Here is a 25,594-nt window from a genome sequence, read left to right as displayed (position 1 = left end):
CACAGCAGGACGGCACTGGCTTGGGAATCACAGGGCCGAGTTCCACTAACTGACCACCAGTATGATTTGAGTCAAGCCACTTAACCTGCACTGCACCTCAGTTTACCCGTTTACAGCCCAACATTTCTAAGCAGGACATAGTGTAGCTCAATTAACATGTAAATCATGAAACGTTTATTAACACACAGTATTACTGTAATATTCAGTCTCTCCCACACACACATTGACCCCTCAAGCTGTCTGTCCCCCTCCTTTAAATTTACCACCGAACTTCCTGAATGTGATGAGCGGTGCCTGCAGAGTTCCTCCTTCATCACCCTCCACAAGGGTCACATACTCAGCCTTCTAAGCGGCCACTCCTTAAAGGTCACAGCCCCAGAACACCAAATTTATTCACCTTTATCTTCTATAATTTATTATACAAGTTAATACATCTTAAATATACAAAAACTATTAAAAAAAAAAAAGAAGTAAAAACATAATTCTAACACCCAGAGAGAAACACTTTTGTTGTTTAGTCGCTAAGTTGCGTCTGACTCTCTGCGACCCCATGAACTGTAGCCCACCAGGCTCCTCTGCCCACGGGATTTCCCAGACAGGAATACTGGAGTGGATTGCCATTTCGTTCTCCAGGGGATCTTCCCGACCCAGGGACTGGACCCAGGCCTCCTGCATTGTTAGGCGGATTCTTTACCACTGAGGTACCTGGGAAAACCACAGAGGAACACTACAGACATTATTATATAGCTTCCCAAAGAGTTTTCTATGCATATTACAGTATATTTATATTTGATTTATAAATAAATATGGAACATTTTATATATTAATCATGCCTCTCTAGTTCACTTTTTAATAGCAGCCTTGCTGAAATATATGTCATAAAGTGTAACATTTTAAAGTGTACAACTCAGTGACTTGGAGCATGCATGGGCATTTTATCCCTTCTATGGCTAAATAATATTCCATTATGTGGATATACTGTATTTGCTTATCCATTCAATAGCTGATAGACATTATGGTTTCCACTTTTTGGCTATTATGAATAATGCTACTATGAACACTCATTTATAGATTTCCATGTGAACAAATGTCTTCAGCTTTCTTGGGTTTATACCTAGGAGTAAAACTGCAGAGTAACAGGTAACTCTATGATTAGCATTTGAGAAACTGCCGAACCTTTTTCCAAACTTGCTGCATCACTCGACACTCATACCAGCAAAGTACAAAGGTGCTAATTTCTCCACGCTGTCTCCAGCACTTGTTCTTGTCTTTTTGATTAGAGTCATTCTAGTGGGTGTGATGTGGTATCCCACTGTGGTTCTGATCTGTATTTCCCTAAAGATGCAGAGTACCTTTTTTGCATACCTCCCAGTTACCCTTTATATTCTTAGGGGACTGGTTCCAGGACGCCCAGCAGATTCTAAAATCAGAATGCACTAGTCCCTCTAGGCCCTCTGTATCCAAGGGTTGCATATCAACAGAAAATATTCTATCCCTGGTTGACTGATTCTGCAGAACCCACAGGTATGAAGGGCCAACTCTATCTGAGTCCTCTGCTTTGTAATTACTTGTTTTCTTACTGTTGAATTAAAACAGTTCTTTATATATTCAGAGTATTTATCTCATTCTGTGGGTTGTCCTTTCACTTTCTTGACAGTGTCCTTTGAAGTACAAATGTTCATAATTTTGATGAAATCACATCTATTTTTGTCACTGTGTTTTCTGGTGGCATATTTCAGAAGTGAAAGTTGCTCAGTTGTATCCGACTCTTAGAGACCCCGTGGACCATACAGTCCATGGAATTCTCCAGGCCAGAATACTAGAGTGGGTAACCTTTCCTGTCTCCAGGGGATCTTCCTAACCCAGGGATCGAACCCAGGTCTCCCTCATTGCAGGCGGATTCTTTACCAGCTGAGCCAGCAGGGAAGCCCAAGAATACGGCAGTGGGTAGTGTATCCCTTCTCCAGCGGATCTTTCCAACCCAGAAATCGAACCAGGGTCCCCTGCACTGCAGGTGGATTCTTTACCATCTGAGCTGCCTAAATCCAAGGTCATGAAGAATTACATGCCTATGTGTTCTTATACAAGTTTTACAGTTTAGCTCTTACGTTCAGGTCTATGATCCATTTTGAAAAATTCTCTGCAAACCCATTCTTTTGCATGCAATTGCCCAGTAATCTCTACACCATCTGTTCAGGCTGTTCTTCCCCACACTCAGCTGTCCTGGCACCTATGTCAGAAAGCAGCGACCATAAACGCACCTCTGCATGTCAGCTCTAGCCCACTGACTAATGCATTTATCCCTATGCCATTAACACAGTGTCTTGACTGCTGTAGTTTGGTGGCCAATCTGGGAGTGTGATTTCTCCAACTCAGTTATTTCCTTAAGACTGTCTTGGCTATTTAAGTCCTTTGCATATCTTCATGAATTTTAGGATCAGAATGTCAACTTCTGGTAGAAAAGGGCAGCTGGAAATTTCATAGGGAAAATCTGAGGATCAATTTGGGGATGTCAGCTATATTAACAAACAGCAGAAGTTTTCCACTGAATGAACATGGGATGTGTTTCTACTTAGGTCTTCTATAAATATTTTAAAATATTTCTTTCAGTGATGTTTGTAGCCTTTAGTATTCAAGTCTTGTATGTTTCTGTTAAATTTATTCTTCAGTACTTCATTGTTTCTGATGCTCTTGTATACAGAATTGCTTTCTTTAGTTCATCTTTGGATTGTTCACTGTTGGTGGTGGTGGTTTAGCAGCTAAGTTGTGTCGGACTCTTCCAAGTCTGTGGACTGTAGCCTGTCAGGCTCCTCTGTCCATGGGATTCTCCAGGCAAGAATATTGGAGTGGGTAGCCATTTCCTTCTCCAGGGGATCTTCCCAACCCAGGAATTGAACCCAGGTCTCCTGCATTGCAGGCAGGTGATTTACCAAGTGAGCTATGAGGGAAGCCCATAGTTCATTGTTAGCACACAGAAATCCAAGTGACTTTTATATATATAAATACAATATGATCATATGTTCTACAACTTTTTGTTGAACTCATTTGATAGTTCTAATAGGTTTTTCTTTTTATTGCTTACTGACTGCCAATACAATTTTACTACTTCCTTTCCAACCTGGATGCCTTATATTTCTTTTCCTTATCTAAATGACCCCACTAAGAACCATGAAAGCAGTCAGAGTGGACATTCTTACTTACATGGCTCGCCTCACGGGCAAGTGTTCAGTCTGTAAGTATGATGTTAGTGGGCTTTTCATAGACGTCCTTATCAGCACTAAACTGTAACTACTTGAGTTGCTTTTAATCATAAAACAGTGTTAGATTTTAACAAAATCTTTCTAAGAATCTTTTGAAATCATCTGTGGTCTTCATCCTTTATTCTATTAATGTGATATATTCACTGACTGATTTTCAAATGTTGGAAAGGGTTTGCATTCTTGGGATAAACTGCACTTGGTCATGGTATATTATCCTTTGAACATGCTGAATTCCGTTTACTAGTATTTTGTTGAGGATTTTAATGCCCATATTACCTGTGCGTCTTGGTCTACTGTTTTCTGGTCATATATTTTGCCTGGTTGTGGTATCAGGGTAACACTGCCCTTATAGAATGAATTACAAAATGTTCCCTCATCTGTTTTTTTTGAAAAAGTTTTTGAAGGATGGGCGTTAATTCATTAAGTATTGGTAGAATGCACCATGAAATCATCTCAGCCTGGGCTTCTCTTTGTGGGAAGTTTTTAATTACTAATTTAATCTTATTGTTATAGGTCTAAATATTCAGGTTTTCTATTTCTTATTGATTACCTCTGATAGGTTGTATCTCTCTAGGAATCTAATCTGTCCATTTCATCTAGGTTATTTTATTTGTTGGCATACAATTGTTCATAGTATTCTTCTGTGCTCCATAGTGATGTACTCAACAGTAACATTCCCTCTTTCCTTCCTAGTTTTAACTTTAATAACTCTCCCTTTTAAAGGTTTGCCAATTCTGACCTTCCCAAAGAACTGACTTCTGCTTTTGCTGGTTTTTCTCCGTTATTCCCTATGTCATTTGTTTCTTCTTTGGTCTTTTATGATTTCCTTCCTTCTACTTGCTTTGGGTTTACTTTGCTCTTCTTTTTCTAGATTTAAGGTTAAAGCTAAGTTACTGATTTATGATTTTTCTTCTTTTTAAATACAGCTGCATGCAGCTATAAACTTCTTCAATACTCCTTTAACTGCACCCTTAAGTTTTGGTTTGTTGTGTTTTCATTTTCAGTCACCTCAAAGTATTTCTCTAAATTTCCCTTTGAGCCACTGGTCATTTTGCCATGTACTGCTTAACCTCTACAAACCTGTGAATCCCCCGAATTTCTGTTACTGATCTAGTTTCATTTCACCGTGATTAAAGAACATGTATGTTGATACAGCTCAGTGCCTTTAAATTTATTGAAGCTTGGTGTCTGTCCTAGATAATCTGCTGCAGTCGGGTAGAGTGTTCTATAGATGTCAGACCTGGTAGGTCTGCAGTGTGCTCAACTCTTCTTATGGGAAGAGCATTAAAATCTCCAACTATTACTGTTAAACTACTTTCCCCTCCAATTTTGTCCGTTCTTCCTCCATGCAGGGGCTCTGCTGTTAGCAGCATGTTTGTAATTGCTATGTTTTCCCAATGGGATGACCCTGTTGTCATTATAAAATATCCTTGTCTATCTCTAGTATCGATTTTTGGGTTAAAATGTCTGAGATAAGCATAGCCACTCCAGCTCTTTTAGAAACTGTCTGCATGGTGTACCGTTTTCAGCCCTTTTACTCTCGCACTGCATCTCTTGAATTTAAACTGTTGTCTCTTGTGGGAAACAGTCATATCATGTTTTGTCTTACTTCCTGCCAACTCTGCCTTTGACTACGTTTAATGTGATTAGAATAAGGTAGGGCTTAGGTTTGACACTGTGCTATTTGTTTTCTCTACGTCTTACGTGGGTTTGGTGGTTGCTCTAGTCCACCGCTGCTCCCGTGTGTTATAAAGACATCTTTCAGTACATGATTTCAATCCCTAATTTCCTCTATCACACATTTTTGAGTTTTACTAAATGTTTTTAAGGGTTTCTTTTAGTGGTTTCCCTGGAAAATACAATCAACATCTAAACACAATCAGATGAGCACCAATTTTGCTCCAATACATCTGCTCCCTCCTCCCTTGTCTGTACTATTACTGTCATACAAATTACACCTTTATGCACTATAAACTCAATGCAGTTTTATAATTATTTCTTTACGTAGTCTTCTTTTAAATCAGACAGCAGAAAGAGTTACAGAAAAAAACTAACTTGTACTGTCTTATGTTCACTCCTGTATCTATTGATACCTTTACTTGATGCTCTTTATTTCTTCATGTGGTTCAAGTTAGTCTCATGTCCTTTCCTGTCAGCACGACAGACTCCTTTTGGTATTTCTTTCAGGTGAAATCTTCTGGCAATAAATTCCCTGTTTTTATTTACCTTGGAATATCTTAATTTCTCCTTTGTTTCTGAAAGACAATTCTGCTGGATATAGAATTACTGTCAGTCTTTTTCTTCCTAGACTCTGAATATATCATCTCACTGACTTCCAGGCTCCACCATTTCTGATTGAATGTCAGCTATTAACCTTACTGAAGGTCCCTCGTACAAGATGAGTCTCTTTGCTCTTTTGCTTCAATATTTTTCAACAATTGCTTCAACAATTTGCTTATCATGTCTCTCGTATGGCTCTCTTTGATCTTTGTCCTATTTGGAGTTAGCTGAGCTCCTCAAATGTGCAGATTAATGCTTCTCACCAAATCTGGGGGTGGGGGCGGGGGGGTGGTTCAAGCCGTATTTCCTCCAATGTTCTCTCTCCTTGCCTTTTGGGACTATCATGTGTATGTTGGTACACCTGACAGTGGTCCACAGGCCTCTGAGGCTCTGTTTGGTTTTCTTTATTCTCTTTTAGTTTTTATACTTCTGAATGGATGTCAACTATTTTCTATTTTCAAGTCCCTGGTTTTTTCTCTCGCCAGTTGAAATCTGCTGTTCAGCCCTGAACTCTTCATTTCTGTTATTATACTTCAGAATGCCAGGATTTCTGTTTATCATTTCTATCCCTTTATTGACATTGTCTATTTGTTGAGACATTTTTCTCATAATTTCCTTTTAATCCTTTAGACATAATTTCTTCTAATTTTTTGAACATATTTTTAATCACTAATTTAAAGTCATTGTCTAAAAAGTCCAATTTCTTGGATTAGTGAGGTACTGTTTCTATTGCCTGCATTTCTTCCTGTATATAGGACATACTTCTCTATTTCTTTGCCTGACTTTTAACTTTTGTCCAAAACTAGACATTTTAACTGGTATGTATTGACTTTGGAAATAAGATACCAATGTTGTCACTGCTTGTTTAGTGACTTGCCTAGAGACCAATCCTACAAAGTCTTTATTTCTCATGCGTGGCCACTGAACTCTCGCGTCAGTTAAATTAATGATCAGCTAATGACTTTCCTGGGGTCATTAAAGAATCTGCCTGCCAATGCAGAAGAAATGGGTTCGATCCCTGGGTTGGGACGATGTCCTGGAGAAGGAAATGGCAACCCCCTCCAGTATTCTTGCTTGGCAAATTCCATGGACAAAGGAGCCTGGCGGGCTACAGTCCATGGGGTTGCAAAAGTCAGATACAACTTAGTGACTAAATAACAATGACATTCCTTACATCTCATGAACTGATGCGAGGTCCAGCCCTTGTGAGGCTCTCCGTGCTAGCTGTGGCACACCCTCAACAAAGCAGTTTACAGCTCGGCCTCATCCTTCATCTCCTGCTCACACAGAGACTCAAGGTCAGCCACAGCTGAGAACCTGCAGCCTCCAGAGTTCTTTCTTGGGCTTATACACAACCCTGCAAGTGCATGTGGTCTTATAGACACCCATGCACACATCCAAACTTTTCAAAAGCCCCCTACTGATATCACACGCTTGCTTTAAAGTTTTTCGTGAGCCTCTTCTTAGCTACAACTGGGACTGCCACCTCAGGCAGCTGCAATGTTAAACAAATCCCATCAATAATTTCAACAAATGCTCCATGGGTAGAGTTTTTCCTCAAAGAACAAAGTAACAGCTCAAATGAAGACAGGACAGGCCCTGATCGTGGCGGTTTACAGCAAGCTGGTCAAATGGTGATAATTCTCTGGAAACGGGGCCTTGGAGGAGTTCAAAGCCTTTAATGACCCCTCCAGGGGCTACTAAGCTGTTGGTTTTCACGGTTACTGTTAAGTTTTCCAAAGCCACTGTACAGCTTGGAAGTAGTGGGGGATGAAATCAGGGCTCACATCCATGGCTTGCTGTTCTGAGAGTCAGCCGTTTTTCTCAAACAACAATTTTCAGATTGATGAAGGACTTTAATTTCTAGAATCCTGAAAAAGTTGATTTTGACAGTTTTTGCCAGTGTTCTCATTGTTTTTGAGGAAAATAATTTTGAAAATTCTTACTCTGTCTTTCTAAAAACAGAAATCCTACATGAGTTCTTAAACCAACTTCTCAAAACTGTATTTTCACAGACTGTATCAATATAGTCCATACCAAAAAAATGTATTTCTACAGCAATCACTTTATTACCACAATAATCACTTACTTATCCAGTTTCTCTCCTTCTGCTGCATCTTTAGTTTGCTCCCAGTTTTTTATAATTAAAAAGAAGGCAAGAAAAGACAACGCTCAGAATGGGAGGAAACAATAAACAAGTGAAACAACTAACAAAGAATTAATTTCCAAAATATACAAGCCACTCATGCAACTCAATACTATAAAAGCAAACAACCCAATCAAAGAGTGGGAAAAAGACCTAAACAGACATTTCTCCAAAGAAGACAAACAGATGGCTAATAAACACATAAAAAGATGATCAGCACTGCTCACTATCAGAGAAATGCAAATCAAACTACAGTGAGGTATCACCTCACATGGGTCAGAATGGCCATCATCAAAAAATCTACAAACAATAAATGCTGGAAAGGGTGTGAAGGAAATGGGCCCTCTTGCTTTGTTGGTGGGAATGTAAACTGGTACAGCCACAATGGAGAACAGCCTGGAGATTCCTTAAAATACCAGGAATAAAACCACCTACGACTCAACAATCCGACTACTGGGCATATACCCTGAGAAAACCATAACCGAAAGACACATGTACCCGAGTGCTCACTGCAGCATGGATACAACAGCTGGGACGTGGAAGCAACCTGGATGTCCACCAACAGATGAATGGATAAAGCCAGCTTTGGTATATATATACACAATGGACTATTGCTCAGCCATAAAAAGGAACACATCTGAGTCAGTTCTAATGAGGTGGATGAACACAGAGCCTATTATACAGAGTGAAGTGAGTCAGAAAGAGAGAAACAAGTATCTCATACTAACACATATGTGGACTCTGGAAAGACGGTACTGAAGAACCTACCTGCAGGGCAGCAGCTGAGATGGAGATTAGAGAAGAGATGTGTGTGCGGACTCAGCAAGGGGTGGGTGGGATGAATGGAGGGAGAACAGGGAAACAGATGCCCGACCATGTGTACACAGAGAGCCAGCGGGAGTTTGCTGGATGACTCAGGGAACTCACACTGGGGCTCTGTGACAACCTACAGGAGTGGGATGGGGTGAGGGGTGGGAGGGAGACTCAAGAGGGAGCTGTATATGTACCTATGGCTGATTCATGTTGATGTGTGGCCGAAATCAAAACAATACTGTAAAGCAATTATCCTTTGATTAAAAATAAATAAAAATGTTAGGGGAAAATAAAAGCCAATCTGAACAGCCTCAAAACTAAGTATCTGAATTAAATCTTTCTTCTTCTTAGAATATGTTCATCATAAAGGCTTGTGATACATAAAGTCCAAAGCTTTCCATGGATGATGGATGTATGAACTATACTCACCAAAGGTCACTGTGTGAGAACACCCAATTGTTTTACTAGGCTTTCATGCCACTTGGCACTTTTACTGCATTTGAGAGCTGCTGATAAATCTAGATAGCATATTCAAAAGCACAGACATTACTTTGCCAACAAAGGTCCGTCTAGTCAAGGCTATGGTTTTTCCTGTGGTCATGTATGGGTGTGAGAGTTAGACTGTGAAGAAGGCTGAGCGCCGAAGAATTGATGCTTTTGAACTGTGGTGTTGGAGAAGACTCTTGAGAGTCCCTTGGACTGCAAGGAGATCCAACCAGTCCATTCTGAAGGAGATCAGCCCTGGGATTTCTTTGGAAGGAATGATGCTAAAGCTGAAACTCCAGTACTTTGGCCACCTCATGCGAAGAGTTGACTCATTGGAAAAGACTCTGATGCTGGGAGGGATTGGGGGCAGGAGTAGAAGGGGACGACAGAGGATGAGATGGCTGGATGGCATCACTGACTCGATGGACATGAGTCTGAGTGAACTCCGGGAGTTGGTGATGGACAGGGAGGCCTGGCATGCTGTGATTCATGGGGTTGCAAAGAGTCGGACACGAATGAGCAACTGATCTGATCTGATCTGATAAATCTCTTTCTTAAACGCTCCCTTCTGTTGCAGTATGACATAACTTAAATGGTTTCTTCTCTCTTCTTTTCTGACTGCTCTCTTCCTATCCCCAAAATTCAATTTTGTAAAGTTCAGGCCTCAGGTTAACCCTTTACTTCAGGGTAGCCATATCACTCAAAAACTTCAACTTCTAATACTATCTCAGACTCTAAACTATGTAATCCTAACACTGATAATTTCTTGCACTACTCTTCATTGGAATAACACTATACTTAGATGTTTTACCATCAAATTTGGCAAGTACCAAATACATCAGTGTTTCCTAAAATCGAGAAGCTAAATGAGCCAAAAATGGGGAAGCACAAAGAGCATATATGGAAAATACAGTTTAGAATACTACAAAGGGTTAAATTTTAAAAATCTATGTAAAAGTTAAAAAAAAAAAAAAAAAAAACACAGCAATTTTTCAAGAATTAGTCCACAAAGGAAAAACTAAAAGTTTAACTGAAATAAGAAAGAAGCAAACAGCAGAGCTAAGATCCAGATGGCCTAAATCACCGATGCAATTCAAGGAGAAAGTCAGAGCTGCAATGGGGTGGTCAGCCAACATACTGCATGAGGGAAATACCCAGGCAGTCAGAAGGTACTAGTGAGACCGCCTAAGAAACACAGCACCGCTTTGAAGGCCTCCTTCTCCCTCATCAGCTCACAAAGGCACATGATGAGGGTAACACTTCCTATTCCCTCGCCCTCTTTCTCTCCCTGGACCTGGAATGAAGCATCTCCAAGCTAAGGCTTACAGTCTGCTCTTACAGACAAGAAAGCCCCCGTGTCCAGAGGACACCCATTCTCCTAAACATCATACAAACGTTCCAAAGACTACAGTTACTGCCAGCTGAACTGCCACATTTTCTGGTTTACCACTGCCTAAAATATGACACGGGGACAAAGGCATGGCTCTGTGATAAAAAGCATCTGGAATTAACAAGAGGTTTCTGCAAAGTTAATGGATGATTCCAAGTTTTTACTTGAGAGGCTTACTCAAACCAATTAAACTTACCCTACTAATAAAAGCAAAAATGAATACAACTAATGATGATAATAACAAAGAACCATTTGGAAAATAGTTATCAGAGATTTTTAGAACATTAATCAAAATGCTAATAATGGTGGGGGAAAATCAAAAGAATGGCTGTAGGCAGGGAGGAGGCAGGCATTTTATGCAAAGGAACATGAGGGAACATTCTAGTTATGTTCTGTATCTTGAGAGTGGTTTTTAAGTTGCACAAGTTTGTGTATTTGCTGGATCTTTTGGAATGGTTAAGATCTGTGTGCTTCACAGCATACAAACTTTATGCCCAAGAAGAAAGGGAGAACTATAAACAAATATTAGCAATATACATGGCTGAAATTTTTGGGAGAAATGTTCTGATATCTGTGACTCGCTCTGAAATACATTTTTAAAAGATGAATTGATAGGAAGATGGATAATTATACGACACAGCAAATAAAGTAAAATTGTTAAGTATTTAGAGTCTTGCCACAAGCATGTGTGTTCACTGGAAAACCTCTCTCAAGGTTTGAAAATTTCATTTAAATATTGACCAAAAAAATTGCCTCATGGAGCCAAGATTCTTTTACTGGTTTTCAACTTATGTTCTGACCAACGCAATGCCAAGAGTGAATGAACATGAAAAATAACTAAGCGTGCTGCAAAGATTAGAGCAGAATTAACAGAATAAAATCATATCAGGTCGGTAAGGAGTAAACTTATTAATTAGTTTATCAAAGATATTTTGTTGACCATTTTGTGGTTACTGGTCAAATGGTCAGTGGTCAATGATTAGACATCAATGACTCAATGGTCATAAACTTGAGCAAACTCCAGGAGACTGGGGACAGAAGAGCCTGGTGTGTTGCAGTCCGTGGGGTTGCAAAGAGCTGGACACAACTTAACTGACTGAAAAACAGCATGGTCAATGAACTGATAATGAGAAAAGTACCAAAGGTTCCCCACATCTTTTCATGTACAGAGATTCAATTTTGATTTCTAATAGCTTTCTTTTCGGATCCAGACCAAATTAGGCACACAACTACAAAGTTGTACAAATCTAAAATATCTCCCCCATTTATCATAACCTCATCGTGCATATGTGAAGAGTCTTCAAGATTTCAACTAATAATTATGTCTCTCTTGACTGGGCACTCTTATCATTTCCTACTTTCTCTGTTGCTCACACTCCATCTAACCCATTCAGCAAATCTTGTTGACGCCAGCATTAAAACATACCCAGAATCTGATCATTTCCCACTATGTCCCCCATCTCGCTCAGTTACAGAAAAAGCCTCCTAATCCTTCTACCCTGCACCTCCTCAGTCTATTCTCAACACAAGAGCCAGAGTAATTCTGTTGAAGTTTGACTCAGATCATGTCTCTCCACCATGCAGAACCATCCAAAGGCCCCCCCACCTCACTCAGAGGCTAAGCCCCTCACGACAGCCTGCAAGGCCCTGTGAACTCAGGCCCTCTGACTTCCTTCTCCCTCACACAGACCTTCCTGTTCTTCCCCGAACATGCCAAACATTCTTCTGTCTCTGAGGCCCATGTTTCCTCTGCAGAGAAGGCTCTTTCCCAGGACATCCGTGGCATTTTCTCTCATCTTTGTCAGGGGCTTCTTTAAAGGATACCTTCTCCGTGAAGAAGTCTCTAGCCAATTTCTTTAAACTCTAGTCTACCCCACCCACTCACCCTCTACCCCTCTTTTTCTGCTATCATTTTTTCCAATAAAATTTCTTACCATCCAAAAACACAACCTGTTTTACTTACTTACACAATGTTTATTGTCTGTCGCCTCCCACTGACGTTAAGTTTCCCAGAACATGTATTTGTGTCTATTTATCACCACTGTATTCCTGGTACCTAAAACAGTACCTGTCACCGAGTGAGCACTCAGTGACTGGGTCGGGGGGTGGCCTCTCCGCCTAGGTGCAGGTTACCTGGTGGTGGTGGTCTTCCCCTCCATCTTCTGACTGTTCCAGATTTTCACTGTGCCATCATTTGAACACGTGGCAAACAGTGAATGCTCGTCAGAGACTCTAATCCGATTCACAGCAGACTTATGTTCGTGAAGATGTGCCACAAGTAGCCCCTTAGGCCGCCACCCTGAGGAAAACCAGGAGCATGTCTTAAGTTTCAGTTTACAGATACAATCTTCCCTTTACACCCAGCTACAAGCATCAACAGCCAACAGGAGAACAGTTCATAAGAACTAAACAAAGGGTCCCAAGAGCTAGTCAATACTGAGTGGCCTACTGGACCACGTCAGATATTATCGCCTATGGAGGAAGATATCCTTTCAAACAGCCTTAGAAAGACTGCCCTAGGGCCTTCTCCAGCATCTAAGAGGGCACACTAGCCATCTGCTACCAGGAAAAACCCCAACTACTTGCTCAACGGCAAGAGGTAATGACTACCTTGATGTAGAGAAATGGGGCACTAGGGAGAGAGCCCACTCCAAAAGCCTCAAAGACCCAGATCTATCACACCACAGTGTGACCTTGGGGTACTAAGGTTTCAATTCCCACAAACGTAAAATGAGGGGGAAATTACTCAACCCACACAATGACTGTATGGGTAAATGAGATATAAAGCGTCTAACACTGCCCCAGGTCCACAGTAAAACCCAAATGTGGACTTCTTCTCTGCCTGCAATCATATATTCTATGACATCAACAGATTGGTATAAACAGGATTATAAATTAGGCTCAGAATACCCAAGGATTTTCTAGTACCTTATGACATCTATACACTCTGCTCGTGTATATTCTTTTCATAAATAATTAATATCCTCTAGTAAACAACAAAGTCCCTGAGGCCAGAGACTATGTTTTATCCATCCTGTATCATTCACAATATCCAGCATAGGTCTTTGCATATAACAATCTTCAATGTTTGATTAAAAAAAAACTTTATATTTGGGCATAACATTTAATAATATTTAATATTAATCAATTTTTTAAAAAACCTAGGGTGTGGGATGGGATGGAAGGTAGGAGGGAGGTTCAGAAGAGAGGGGACATACATATATTGTTCACTTGCTCAATCATGTTCAACTCTGCGACACCATGGACTGCAGCACGCCAGGCCTCCCTGTCCATCACCATCTCCCAGAGCTTGCAAAAACTCATGTCCATTGAGTCAGTGATGTCATCCAACTATCTCATCCTCTGTTGTCCCCTTCTCCTCCTGCCTTCAATCTTTCCCAGCATCAAGGTCTTTTCTAATGAGTCAGCTCTTTGCATCAGGTGACCAAAGTATAGGAGCTTCAGCTTTAGCATCAGCATCAGTTCTTCCAATGAATATTCGGGATTGATCTTCTTTAGGATTGACAGGTTTGATCTCCTTGCAGTCCAAGGGACTCTCAAGAGTCCTTTCCAACACCACAGCTCAAAAGCATCAATGTTTCAGCGTTCAGCCTTCTTTATGGTCCCACTCTCACATCCATACATGACTACTGGAAAAACCAAAGCTTTAACTAGATGGACCTCTGTTGGCAAGGTAATGTCCCTACTTTTCTAACACACTATCTGTGTTTGGCATAGCTTTTCTTCCAAGGAGCAAGCGTCTTTTAATTTCATGGCTGCAGTCACCCAAGAAAAGAAAATAAAGTATGTCATTGTTTCCCCATCTATTTGCCATGAAGTGATGGGACCGGATGCCATGATCTTAGTTTTCTGAATGTTGAGTTTTAAAACAGCTTTTTCCACTTTGCTCTTTTACCTACATCAAGCAGCTCTTTAGCAGCTCTTTGCTTACTGCCATAAGAGTGGTATCATCTCCTTATCTGAGGTTATTGATTTCTCTTGGCAATCTTGATTTCAGCTTGTGCTTCATCCAGTCTGGCATTTCGTATGATGTACTCTGCATATAAGCTAAATAAGCAGGGTGACAATATACAGGCTTAACATATTCCTTTCCCAATTTGGAACTGGTCTGTTGTTCCATGTCTGGTTCTGTTTCTCCTTAAGCTGCACACAGATTTCTCAGAAGGCAGATAAGATCATCTGGTATTCCCATCTCTTGAAGAATTTTCCACTTTGTTATGATCCACATAGTCAAAGGCTTTAGCATAGTCAATGAAGCAAAAGTGGATGTTTTTCTGGAACTCTCTTACTTTTTTGATGATCCAATGGATGCTGGTAATATGATTTCTGGTTCCTCTGCCTTTTCTAAATCAAATTTGAACATCTGGAAGTTCTCAGTTCACATACTGTTGAAGCCTAGCTTGGAGAATTTTGAGCATTACTTTGCTCAAAGTATGTGAAATGAGTGCAACTGTAGTTTGAACATTCTTTGGCAATGCCTTTCTTTGGGAATGGAATGAAAACTGACCTTTTCCAGTCCTGTGGCCACTGCTGAGTTTTCCAAATGTGTTGGGATATTGAGTGCAGCACTTTCACAGCATCATCTTTCAGGATTTGAAACATCTCAACTGGAATTCCACCATCTCCATTAGCTTTGTTCATAGTGATGCTTCCTAAGGCCCACTTGACTTCACATTCCAAGATGTCTGGCTCTAGGTGAGTGATCACACCATCGTGGTCATCTGGGTCGTTAAGATCTTTTCTGTCCAGTTCTTCTGTGTATTCTTGCCACCTCTTCTTAATATCTTCTGCTTCTGCTAGGTTCATACTGTTTCAGTCCTTATATCTGCCCACCTTTGCATGAAATGTTCCCTTGGTATCTCTAAATTTCTTGAAGAGATCTCTCGTCTTTCCCAGTCTATGGTTTTTCCTGTATTTCTTTGCACTGATCACTGAGGAAGGCTTTCCTATCTTTCCGTGCTATTTGCTGGAACTCTGCATTCAGGTGGATATATCTTTCCTTTCTTCCTTTGCCTTTTGCTTCTCTTCTTTTCTCAGCTATTGGTAAGGCCTCCTCAGACAGACATTTTGTCTTTTTGCATTTCTTTTTCTTGGGGATGGTTTTCTTCACTGCCTTCTGTACAATGTCACAAACCTCTGTCCAGAGTTCTTCAGGCGCTCTATCAGATCTAATCCCTTGAATCTATTTGTCACTTCCACTGTATAACCATAAGGGGTTTGATTTAGGTCATTCCTGAATGCCCTAGGGTTTTCCCTATTTTATTCAATTTAAGTCTGAATTTTGCAATAAGGAGTTCATGATCTGAGCCACAGTCAGCTCCTGGTCATTTTTGTTGACAGTATAGAGCTTCTCCATCATCAACTGTGAGGAATATAATCAATCTGATTTTGGTATTGACCATCTGGTGATGTCCATGTGCAGAGTCAGCTCTTGTGTTGTTGGAAGGGGGTGTTTGCTATGACCAGGGCGTTCTCTTGGCAAAACTGTTAAGTCTTTGCTCTGCTTCATTTTGTATTCCAAAGCCAAACCTGCCTGTTACTCTAGGTATCTCTTAACTTCCTACTTTTGCATTTCAGTCCCCTATAATGAAAAGGACATCTTTTTTGGGTGTTAGTTCTAGAAGGTCTTGTAGATCTTCAGAGAACCATTCAACTTCAGTTTCTTTGGTGTTAGTGTTGGGGAACAGACTTGGATTACCGTGATATTGAATGGTTTGCTGTGGAAACGAATAGAGATCATTCTGTCGTTTTTGAGACTGTACTCAATTACTGCATTTGGACTCTTTTGTTGACTGATAGCCACTCCATTTCTTCTAAGGGATTCTTGCCCATAGTAGTAGATATACTGGTCATCTGAGTTAAATTCACTCATTCCAGTCCATCTTAGTTCTCTGATTCCTAGAATATTGATGTTCACTCTTGCCATCTCCTGTTTGACCACTTCCAATTTACCCTGATTCATGGACCTGACATTCCAGGTTCCTATGCAATGTTGTTCTTTACAGCACCATACTTCAGTTTCATCACCAGTCATATCCACAACTGGGAGCTGTTTCTGCTTTGGCTTAGCCTCTTAATTCCTTCTGGAGTTATTTCTTCGCTCTTCTCCAGTAGCATATTGGGCACCTACCAACCTGGGGAGTTCATATTTCAGTGTCATATCTTTTTGCACCCAGAAGTCAATACAGTAATGTAAAGCAATCATCCTCCAATTAAAATAATTTTTTTAAAAAGCTATACTGAAGGATCTATGCCTGCTAAGTAACGTTATCTTAAAATCAACTTATTTCTTTTACCAAGAAACAAACCTGAAACCAAGACCATTGCCAAACCCGGTATATTCAACCAAAATACCGTTCCCCTTGCATCTCTAGGTCACATGTGTGGAAAGAACAGCTGAATGTGATTTCCAGGGAGGATATGCTAGATTTGAGAATACTAAAAAACACTCTGCCATGAAGTCTAGACAATAGAACAGGCTAGGTTGAACATTTCCCCCAAGAGAAAATCAATTTCACAAAACCACTCAAGTGTGGAAAGGAAAAAATCAAAAGTCCAACAGTCATTGTACATTTCATGAACCACAAAATCTGATACCTTTTCTGGGATTACTGAATAAAACGTATAGCTGCACTTAGGTATAAAATGCGACTTATAAAGACAGATTCTATAATAAAATAGACAGAGCGTGATCAACAGTTTTTGTTTTTAAAGCAGGGCTGATAAACCATATTGAACTGTATTATAGAAACAAACATTCCAGGGTATTTATTTTCTTAAAAAAAAATTTATGTGACTACACAGACCACTTAATAATATTTCTGAAATCTTTAAATCATTGGTCTCCACTGGCATTTTTCCTACATTCACAACGGAAGCCTGTGGGAACTCATGTGGTTTTTCAATCTCTACCCAATATTTTGACCACTTGATGCAAAGAACTGACTCATTTGAAAAGACCCTGATGCTGGGAAAGATTGAAGGCAGGGGGAGAAGGGGACGACAGAGGATGAGACGGTTGGATGGCACCACTGACTCTATGGACATGAGTTTGGGTAAGCTCCCGGAGTAGGTGATGGACAGGGAGGCCTGGCGTGCTGTGGTCCATGGCATTGCAAAGAGCTGGAAATGACTGAGCGACTGAACTGACTAATCCACAAGCATATATTTCGTCTCAGTTTTTAAGATACATTTTTATTATTAAAACTATACAGAAATTCATTAAAAACGTTTTTAAAAATCTGCCAATCCAATATCAGAGATGAGCTCCATCACATAACACTGGGCATGTCTGTTAACACAGCTGAGGCACAGTTTCCATCTAAAATATCTCAAGTTTCTTTAAATTTTCTCAGAATACAGAAGTGTTTTCCCAAAAATCTTAATGTTGACAATTGCTGAGTGATGGTTGGTTATAGGTGATTTTGATTTATTTTTAAAGCATTCATTATTTTTCAAATGTTTCTACCTATTTTTTAAAGAAAATTCATAGCTATTAAACCCTTCAGAAATTGAAAGCCAGAGTTTACTTGAGGAGGTCTGACATTTAGTGAGAAAGTGGCACGACACTAAGCAGGCAGGTAAAACCCAGCACTATGAATGGGGAACATGCACCACAGACAGGATAAAACAGTAGGTAACAGGCCTAAAAGGCACTGCCAGAGCCAAGATCCCAATTCCACGAATAATGAGTTGGGATTTCTCACTTCTTGGTTCTTCCTGTGGGCTTTTATATATATATATATATATATATATATATATATATATATTATATATATATATATATGTATGTATGTATTTAGGTTGCACCAGGTCTCAGGTGCAGTATGCAGGATCTGGTTCCCCGACCAGGGATCAAACCTGGCTTCCCTGCACTGGACGCGTGGAGTCTCAGCCACTGGACCACCTGGCAAAAACATTAGGTATCGTGGGCTTTCAAAGTGACAGCTTTGTGATCACTTCCTCTGCCAGTAACTGGTACCAGTTTCTTCCACTGGATTGCAGGCCCTGGCACCCAGGCTGGAATACCACTGCCCGTCAATGGCACACTTACCCGGTGGGGGGGGTTTACTCTCCCACTCAGCGTTTTCCATCATCTGCTTAGCTATCCTCTCGGCATTGCACTGCTCCCGTTTCTGTTGTATGAGCTGCTGAAGCTCAGTTTTACACGTTGTGATCCGGATCTGGTAAGTGGACGGTAAAATTGTACTACTTAAAACCTGTATTGTTGGTTTTCTATTTTGGACATTTGTCACTTCTGGAATCTGCAAAACCAAAAGAATAAGTATCTGTGTCATAAGTACAGTATGTTTGATGATTAAAATGTACCCATGTTCTACTTATTACACCAGACTTTTGTCCTTAGTTATGTACCAGTTTTTAAATCCATCTAAATACAGGGACATATTTTTCAGTGAAAACCTAATTAAGATAAAGTTTAACCACTAATTCCAAATCTCCATATTTAAAAAAAATTATCAGTGTAGGAATAACATTAAACAAAAATATTCATTAATTTAACTGAAAAAAAGAAAGAGAATTTTATCAGTTCATTCAATTAAAATATATTGCCTAGGGAAGAATTACTGCAAATTAAAAACTTACTTCAAATATATCCAAATCATGACATTTCTCACACAGAGTAAACCTGGGACTTTTCTTAATAGAAGTATTTTTGCTATCTTACAGATGTAACTATGCTATATTAAATGAAGAATAAAAGAAGATTTTAAAGGTTCACTGCAGCCTATGAGTAGAATCATAGTTCATAATGACGACCTCACCCCAGTTTCAGATCACCTTATTTGGTGCTTTCAATACTAGATTTCTCTTTGGCTATGAAAATAAACCTCTTCTGGAAAGAAAAACATCCTTCCTAAAAGACAAGTCACTGTATTGATTTTTCCACTACAGTACACAGCCTTTAAACATCCAAACAGTAGAACGAGATCCACAGACAAAAAGCGCACTACTGCCGGGATGACAATACCTGTGGAGAAGTCGACAAAGGGACGCAGACAGCAGCGGAGGACTCGGAACGAGGCGGCTTCCCAGCCGGCACCACCTCCTGATCACTCCCTTTAGGCAGGGCCTGCTGCATGCTTGGTGGCTCCAGAGAGCCAAACATGCTTTTCCACTCTTCATTGACATTTGAGTCTTGTTTAACATGTTTTCTAGCTATGAAAAAAGATCAGAATAATCTGAAGGAAGCATCTATGACAAATCCGTGCTTTTATTACTCTGCGTGTGTGGGCTGGAGGAAGGGGGACAACATGGACTTCATGAGGGCCGATTTATTTATATTCACGCATAAACATGTTAGCTCTCATTTCATCTCTAGGACAGATGGACAGATGCACTTTCAGTAGTGTTAGTAATCAGACCTAACTGCTTCCTAGTTGTCCAAGGCTAGCTCAATTTCAAGGAACCACTTTATCTGAAGAACCAACAAAAATATAACTTTTTCAAATGTCCTGACTACACTGATAAATATGACCTCTCTATATCCAGAATCAGTTACACGGGGTGAAGAAAAGAAAAAATAAAAAGTCATTTGCATTCTTATGCATATTCCTTCACATGTCTGTCAGCGTTTCTATGAGAAATTTCCAGAACTGAAAATATAAGTCAAATAGTAAAAAATAATAGTATTAATAATATGTTCAATTTATAAGCTCAAAAACAATGAATTTAGTGAAAATGCCCATTCCCTGCCGCTTGCTGACAAGCATCATCAGTCTTCACTAATCACAAAGGCAGAGAATGGCATCTCATTTCTATTTGCATTCATTTCACTGTTTACCTTTTAAATGTGTATCTCTATTCTATAACTTGTATGTTCAAATCCTTCACTATTTTTCTTTCGGGAGCTTGTGGTTTTTCTTATGAATGGTATAAATGCTTAACATTTTATGTCTATAAGTCAGGGGTCCCCACCCCCAGGTCATGGATGGATAGGAACCAGGCTGCACAGCAAAATGTGAATAGCCAGTGAAACGGAAACCAACCTCATCCCTCACCCGTGGAAAAACTGTCAGCCACTGGTGCCAAAAAGGTTGGGGACCGCTGCTGTAAACCGTTAATAGTTAAGTTGCAAATACTTTATTCCAAGTTCAACAGTTAGAGGTCTTTTCTTTTTTTAAAGTAATTCATCAGCTGCCCTCAAAAGCTGATACTAGAATGTTGTTGTTAGGTTGTAAATTGTGTCCGACTCTTTGCAGCCACATGGACTGTAGCCCACCAGGCTCCTCTGTCCATGGGATTTTCCAGGCAAGAACACTGAAGTGGGTTGCCATTTCCTTCTCCAGGGGATCTTCCCAACCCAAGGATCAAACCTGTGTCTCCTGCATAGCAGGTGGATTTTTTACCACCCAGCCACAGGGAAAGCCCGATGCTGGAATATAAGGATTTTAAAAGGCATGTACTTAGAAGTCAGTATATCTCCAAAAAAGGTTAAAGGGAAGAATGCATGAGATTTTAAAACCCTCACACAATCAACATCAATATCACAAGAGCCAACAGGTTTAAATCTCAAGACTTAAAATCATGAAAATTCCATGTACAGAGGAGCCTGGTGGGCTACAGTCCATGGGATCAGAGAGTCAGACACGACGGTACGACTAACACTTTTACTTTCAAATCATGAATGCATCTCTCCTTTGCAAGACTATTCAATTCACTGGCCGTTACCCACTAGTAACAAGATAGGAAACTTTACCCTCTTTTTACATAGACTATTGACCTTGGGTTGGTGCTTAAAGGATTAAAAAATAGAATTTTGCCTTCAATCATATACTGCCGCAGAGGCAACTAGGCTTTGGAGTCAGACTTTGGATTGAATTCTGACTCCACATGTACAAATCCATGAATTTGGAAAGTTACTTAATTTCTTAACTGTATGTCCACTTCTCCACTTTTCCTCTCCCAAGTCTTCTTGCTATTAAATATAAATGGAGTCATTCACTCACTGTATTTGAAAGTTCTATATGTGAGAAATGTGACTTCTTAGTTTTACTACTAAAAACTTATGAAATAACTAGTAATAACAAGCTAACACACACACACAGAAATATACTAACCTCGCTTGTCATCTGGTTCCTGTTTGGTTTTAACAAGATCAACTTGTCTCCCAGTTATACCTAAGGCTGCCAAATCAATTACACCTTTCTGACTACTATCATGGAGATGACTCTGATCCACTATATTGGCCTTTGCCTTGTTAGATTTCATCATGAAGTCTTTCAGAGCCAAAAGCTTGTCTTCCTCTTCCTCTGTCATTCCCTAAAAACAAATAAAACCTAGGTTATTTTGCAAGTAATAATAGGCCTCAAAATGACTCACAACTGAAGGGTCAGACCACTCAATTTAAAATTTAAGAGTGAGAACAGTAAAATGAAGCAAGCAAAGGCAAGAGGAAAGGGAATTCTCACTACAGAACAACAGTGCTCTGATCTCGGAGGACACTCTCCCTCTACCGGGCATTTTCTACTCTGTATCATGATTTATATCTTAACATTCTTTCTAACAGGCAACATTCAAATACAATTCACCTTTGAAATCTCCAAAGAACTTACTACAGTGCCTGGTAGACCTGTGATGTATAACTTCTGCAAGTGCAGGAAGCAGAAGAAAGCGTGTACTTGGACTTTGTCCCTAGATGTGGTGGACTGTGTGGTGGGACACTGCTGGGAAGGCACTCTGTGATGCATAACGCATTCTGAGCATTCTCAACACACGCCTCATGGACCGACAGGCAAGTGTAAGCAACACACTGGCATCCTAAGGTAACAGGAAGACTAGAGTCAGGCCGCTGTGGTTCAAATTCCAGCCGCATTACTTACAATCTGTATGGCCGTGAGCAAGCCACCCACTTTCTCTGGACCTCTGTTTACCTATGAGGGTAATTACTAGTACCCATCTTATAAGACGATTATAAAATTTTAGTAAATTAATCCACGTAAGACAAAACACTTCAAACTGACAGCTAATGAATACTACTTAATTTAAATAATGAATTCAATGTGCAAAGTAAACATTCTGGTACTTGGAGCAGTTCTGCATTTTCTTAACTTTCCCACCTCCAAGAACTCCTGTAGAATGTTTTTACTACGCAAATGAAAAAATTAATAAAATGACAATTCCCTAAGGCCTCAATCTAAAATCCCTCTAAAACTGGAGCTTAAAGTAATAGTCACAATCCACTGGCACAAGAGGAAAATCAACTCTAGAAAGTCAAAAAGCTAAGAAATAATGAAATAAAATAACATTAAAGTATAATACTTGTACAATATCCTTGACAAATTTTTTCCAATATTAACCTGAAATTGATTTATTTACATTTCTCCTAAAATCTACCTAGACAATGACACAGCTAACAGTTCTTCTCTTTTTTTAGCCTACATTTCAGCTCATAGGAAAGGATGGCTCTGCTTCAATCCACACAAGGGAAGGCCAGAAAGAAGGTTGAGTGCAGAGACTCCCCAACCATGGAGCTCTAAACATATTCTGCTGAGCAAAAGCAGCCAGTCACAAAAGTCACATACTGTGTGATCTCATTTACATGAAATATCCAAGACAGGCAAATTCACAGAAACACAAAGCAGACTGAGTGGCTGCCAGAGGGAGAAGCAAATAGGGAATGACTGCTGATGGAAAAGGACATTCTTTTCAGGCTGATGAAAATGTTCCAGGGGCTTCCCTGGTGGCTCAGAAGATAAAGTGTCAGCCTGCAATGCGGGAGACCTGGGTTTGATCCCTGGGTCAGGAAGATCCCCTGGAGAACGGAATGGCTACCCACTCCAGTATTCTTGCCTGGAGACTCCCATGGATGGGGGAGATTGGCAAGCTACATACAGTCCATGGGGTCCCACAGAGTCAGACACAACTAAGGGACTTCACATATTCTAGAAAATGTTCTAGAATTAGTGGTGATGGTTTCACAACTTTGTGAATACACTAAAAACCACTGAACTGTGTGCTTTTAAACACTAAATTTCACTATGAACTATATCTCAATTAAAAAAATGTTAGGAATGCATCATCAAAAAACAAAGAAAAAACCCTGACAAGGACAATTAGCTCAGTTCAGTTGCTCACTCGTGTCTGATTCTTTGCGAACCCATGAACACCAGGCTTCCCCGTCCTACCACCAACTCCCGAAGCATACTCAAACTCATGTCCATTGCGTTGGTGATGTCATCCAACCATCTCATCCTCTGTCGTCCCCTTCTCTTGCCTTCAATCTTTCCCAGCATCAGGGTCTTTTCCAATGAGTCAGTTCTTCGCATCAGGTGGCCAAAGTACTGGAGTTTCAGCCTCAGCATCAGTCCTTCCAATGAATATTCAGGACTGATTTCCTTTAAGATGGACTGGTTGGATCTCCCTGCAGTCCCAGGGACTTTCAAGTCTTCTCCAACACCACAGTTCAAAAGCATCAATTCTTCAGCGCTCAGCTTTCTTTATAGTCCAACTCTCACATCAATACATGACTACTGGAAAAACCATAGCTTTGATGAGACGGACTTTTGTTGGCAAAATAATGTCTCTGCTTTTTAATAGGCTGTCTAGGTTGGTCATAGCTTTTCTTCCAAGGAGCAAGCGTCCTTTAATTTCGTAGCTGCAGTCACCATCTTCAGTGATTCTGGAGCCCAAGAAAATAAAGTCTCACTGTTTCCATTGTTTCCCCTTCTATGTGCCATGAAGTGATGGGAGCAGATGCCATGATCTTAGTTTTCTGAATGTTAAGCTTTAAGCCAGCTTTTTCATGCTCCTCTTTCACTTTCATCAAGAGGCTCTTTAGTTCTTCACTTTCTGCCATAAGGGTGGTGTCATCTGCATATCTGAGGTTATTGATATTTCTCCCGGCAATCTTGATTCTAGCTTGTGCTTCATCCAGCCTAGCAATTCTCATGATGTACTCTGCATATAAGTTAAATAAGCAGGGGGACAATATACAGCCTTGACATACTTCTTTCCCCATTTGGAACCAGTCTGTTGTTCCATGTCCAGTTCTGTTTCTTCCTGACCTGCATACAGAGTTCTCAGGAGGCATGGAGGGTGGTCTGATATTCCCATCTCTTGAAGAATTTTCCACAGTTTGTTGTGATCTACACAGTCAAAGGCTTTGGCATAATCAATGAAGCAGATGTTTTTCTGGAATTCTCTTGCTTTTTCGATGATTCATCAGAGGTTGGTAATTTGATCTCTGGTTCTTCTGCCTTTTCTAAATCCAACTTGAACATCTGTAAGTTCATGGTTCACGTACTACTGAAGCCTGACTTGGATAATTTTGAGCATTACTTTGCTAGTGTGTGAGATGAGTGCAATTGTGCGGTAATTTGAGCATTCTTTGGCAATGTCCTTCTTTGGGACTGGAATGAAAATTGACCTTTTTCAGTCCTGCGGCCCCTGCTGAGTTTTCCAAATCTGCTGGCATATTGAGTGCATTTGTTCGTAGTGATGCATCCTAAGGCCCACTTAACACTGCACTCCAGGATGTATGCCTGCAGGTTAGTGATCTCACACCGTGATTATCTGGGTCCGAAGATCTTTTTTGTACTGTTCTTCTGTATATTCTTGCCAACTCTTCTTAATATCTTCTGCTTCTGTTAGATCCACACCGTTTCTGTCCTTTATTGAGCCCATCTTTGCATGAACGGTTTCCTTGGTATCTCTAATTTTCTTGAAGAGATCTCATCTTTCCCATTCTATTGTTTACAGCAAAAGTGTAGTCCCTTAATATTCATCAGACTTCTGCTTCCAGCCATGATGTATAACAGGGACAAGATTTACCCTCTCATTTAAAACAACTTTAAAACCAGACAAAAAATACGATATGACACATTTCAGACACTGGAAAACAGGAAGCACAGGGCTCTGATTCCCCCAGATAAAGGTGAGTCCTATGACTGTCCCAGCTTACTCTTTGGAGAGTTTCCAGGCCATGGCGTGAGGAGGGCGATGGTGGGGGGGACTCAGAGTTCATCAGAGCCACATTCAAGAGACAAATCAGAGTTCCAGGAAGCCAAACGGCCAAGAATGGGGCAGAGCCCTGAAGAAGAGAGATCCCCTGCCAAGCAAGAGCTGTGGTCAGGGCGCCACCAGTCTCCCACTGAGTGCTGAGCTACATGCGTATGAACACCAACACCTGGGACCAGGAAAAGGCAACAGAAAGCAGCAAGCCAAATAACCCCAGAGCTG

At 40.4% G+C, this 25,594-nt stretch overlaps 1 protein-coding gene across 4 annotated transcripts in view; it reads right to left on the bottom strand.

Moving 5' to 3' along the window:
- The window catches only part of PIK3R4 (phosphoinositide-3-kinase regulatory subunit 4), an 86,465-nt gene that overhangs the window by 18,644 nt on the left and 42,227 nt on the right, over positions 1-25,594 (bottom strand). For all 4 annotated transcript variants that reach the window (NM_001100314.2, XM_005202130.4, XM_025001065.2 and 1 more), the window contains 4 exons: positions 21,475-21,676; positions 19,386-19,573; positions 18,450-18,660; positions 12,509-12,674 (listed from right to left, as the gene is read on the bottom strand). In NM_001100314.2, the coding sequence (NP_001093784.1) occupies positions 12,509-12,674; positions 18,450-18,660; positions 19,386-19,573; positions 21,475-21,676 (767 nt within the window). The remainder of the gene's footprint in view (positions 1-12,508; positions 12,675-18,449; positions 18,661-19,385; positions 19,574-21,474; positions 21,677-25,594) is intronic.

The sequence above is a fragment of the Bos taurus genome, chromosome 1 (genome assembly GCF_002263795.3).
Source record: "Bos taurus isolate L1 Dominette 01449 registration number 42190680 breed Hereford chromosome 1, ARS-UCD2.0, whole genome shotgun sequence".
Lineage (NCBI taxonomy): Eukaryota > Metazoa > Chordata > Mammalia > Artiodactyla > Bovidae > Bos > Bos taurus.
Note: the sequence above shows the minus strand (reverse complement) of the source record. Positions and strands in the feature narration are given on the sequence as shown.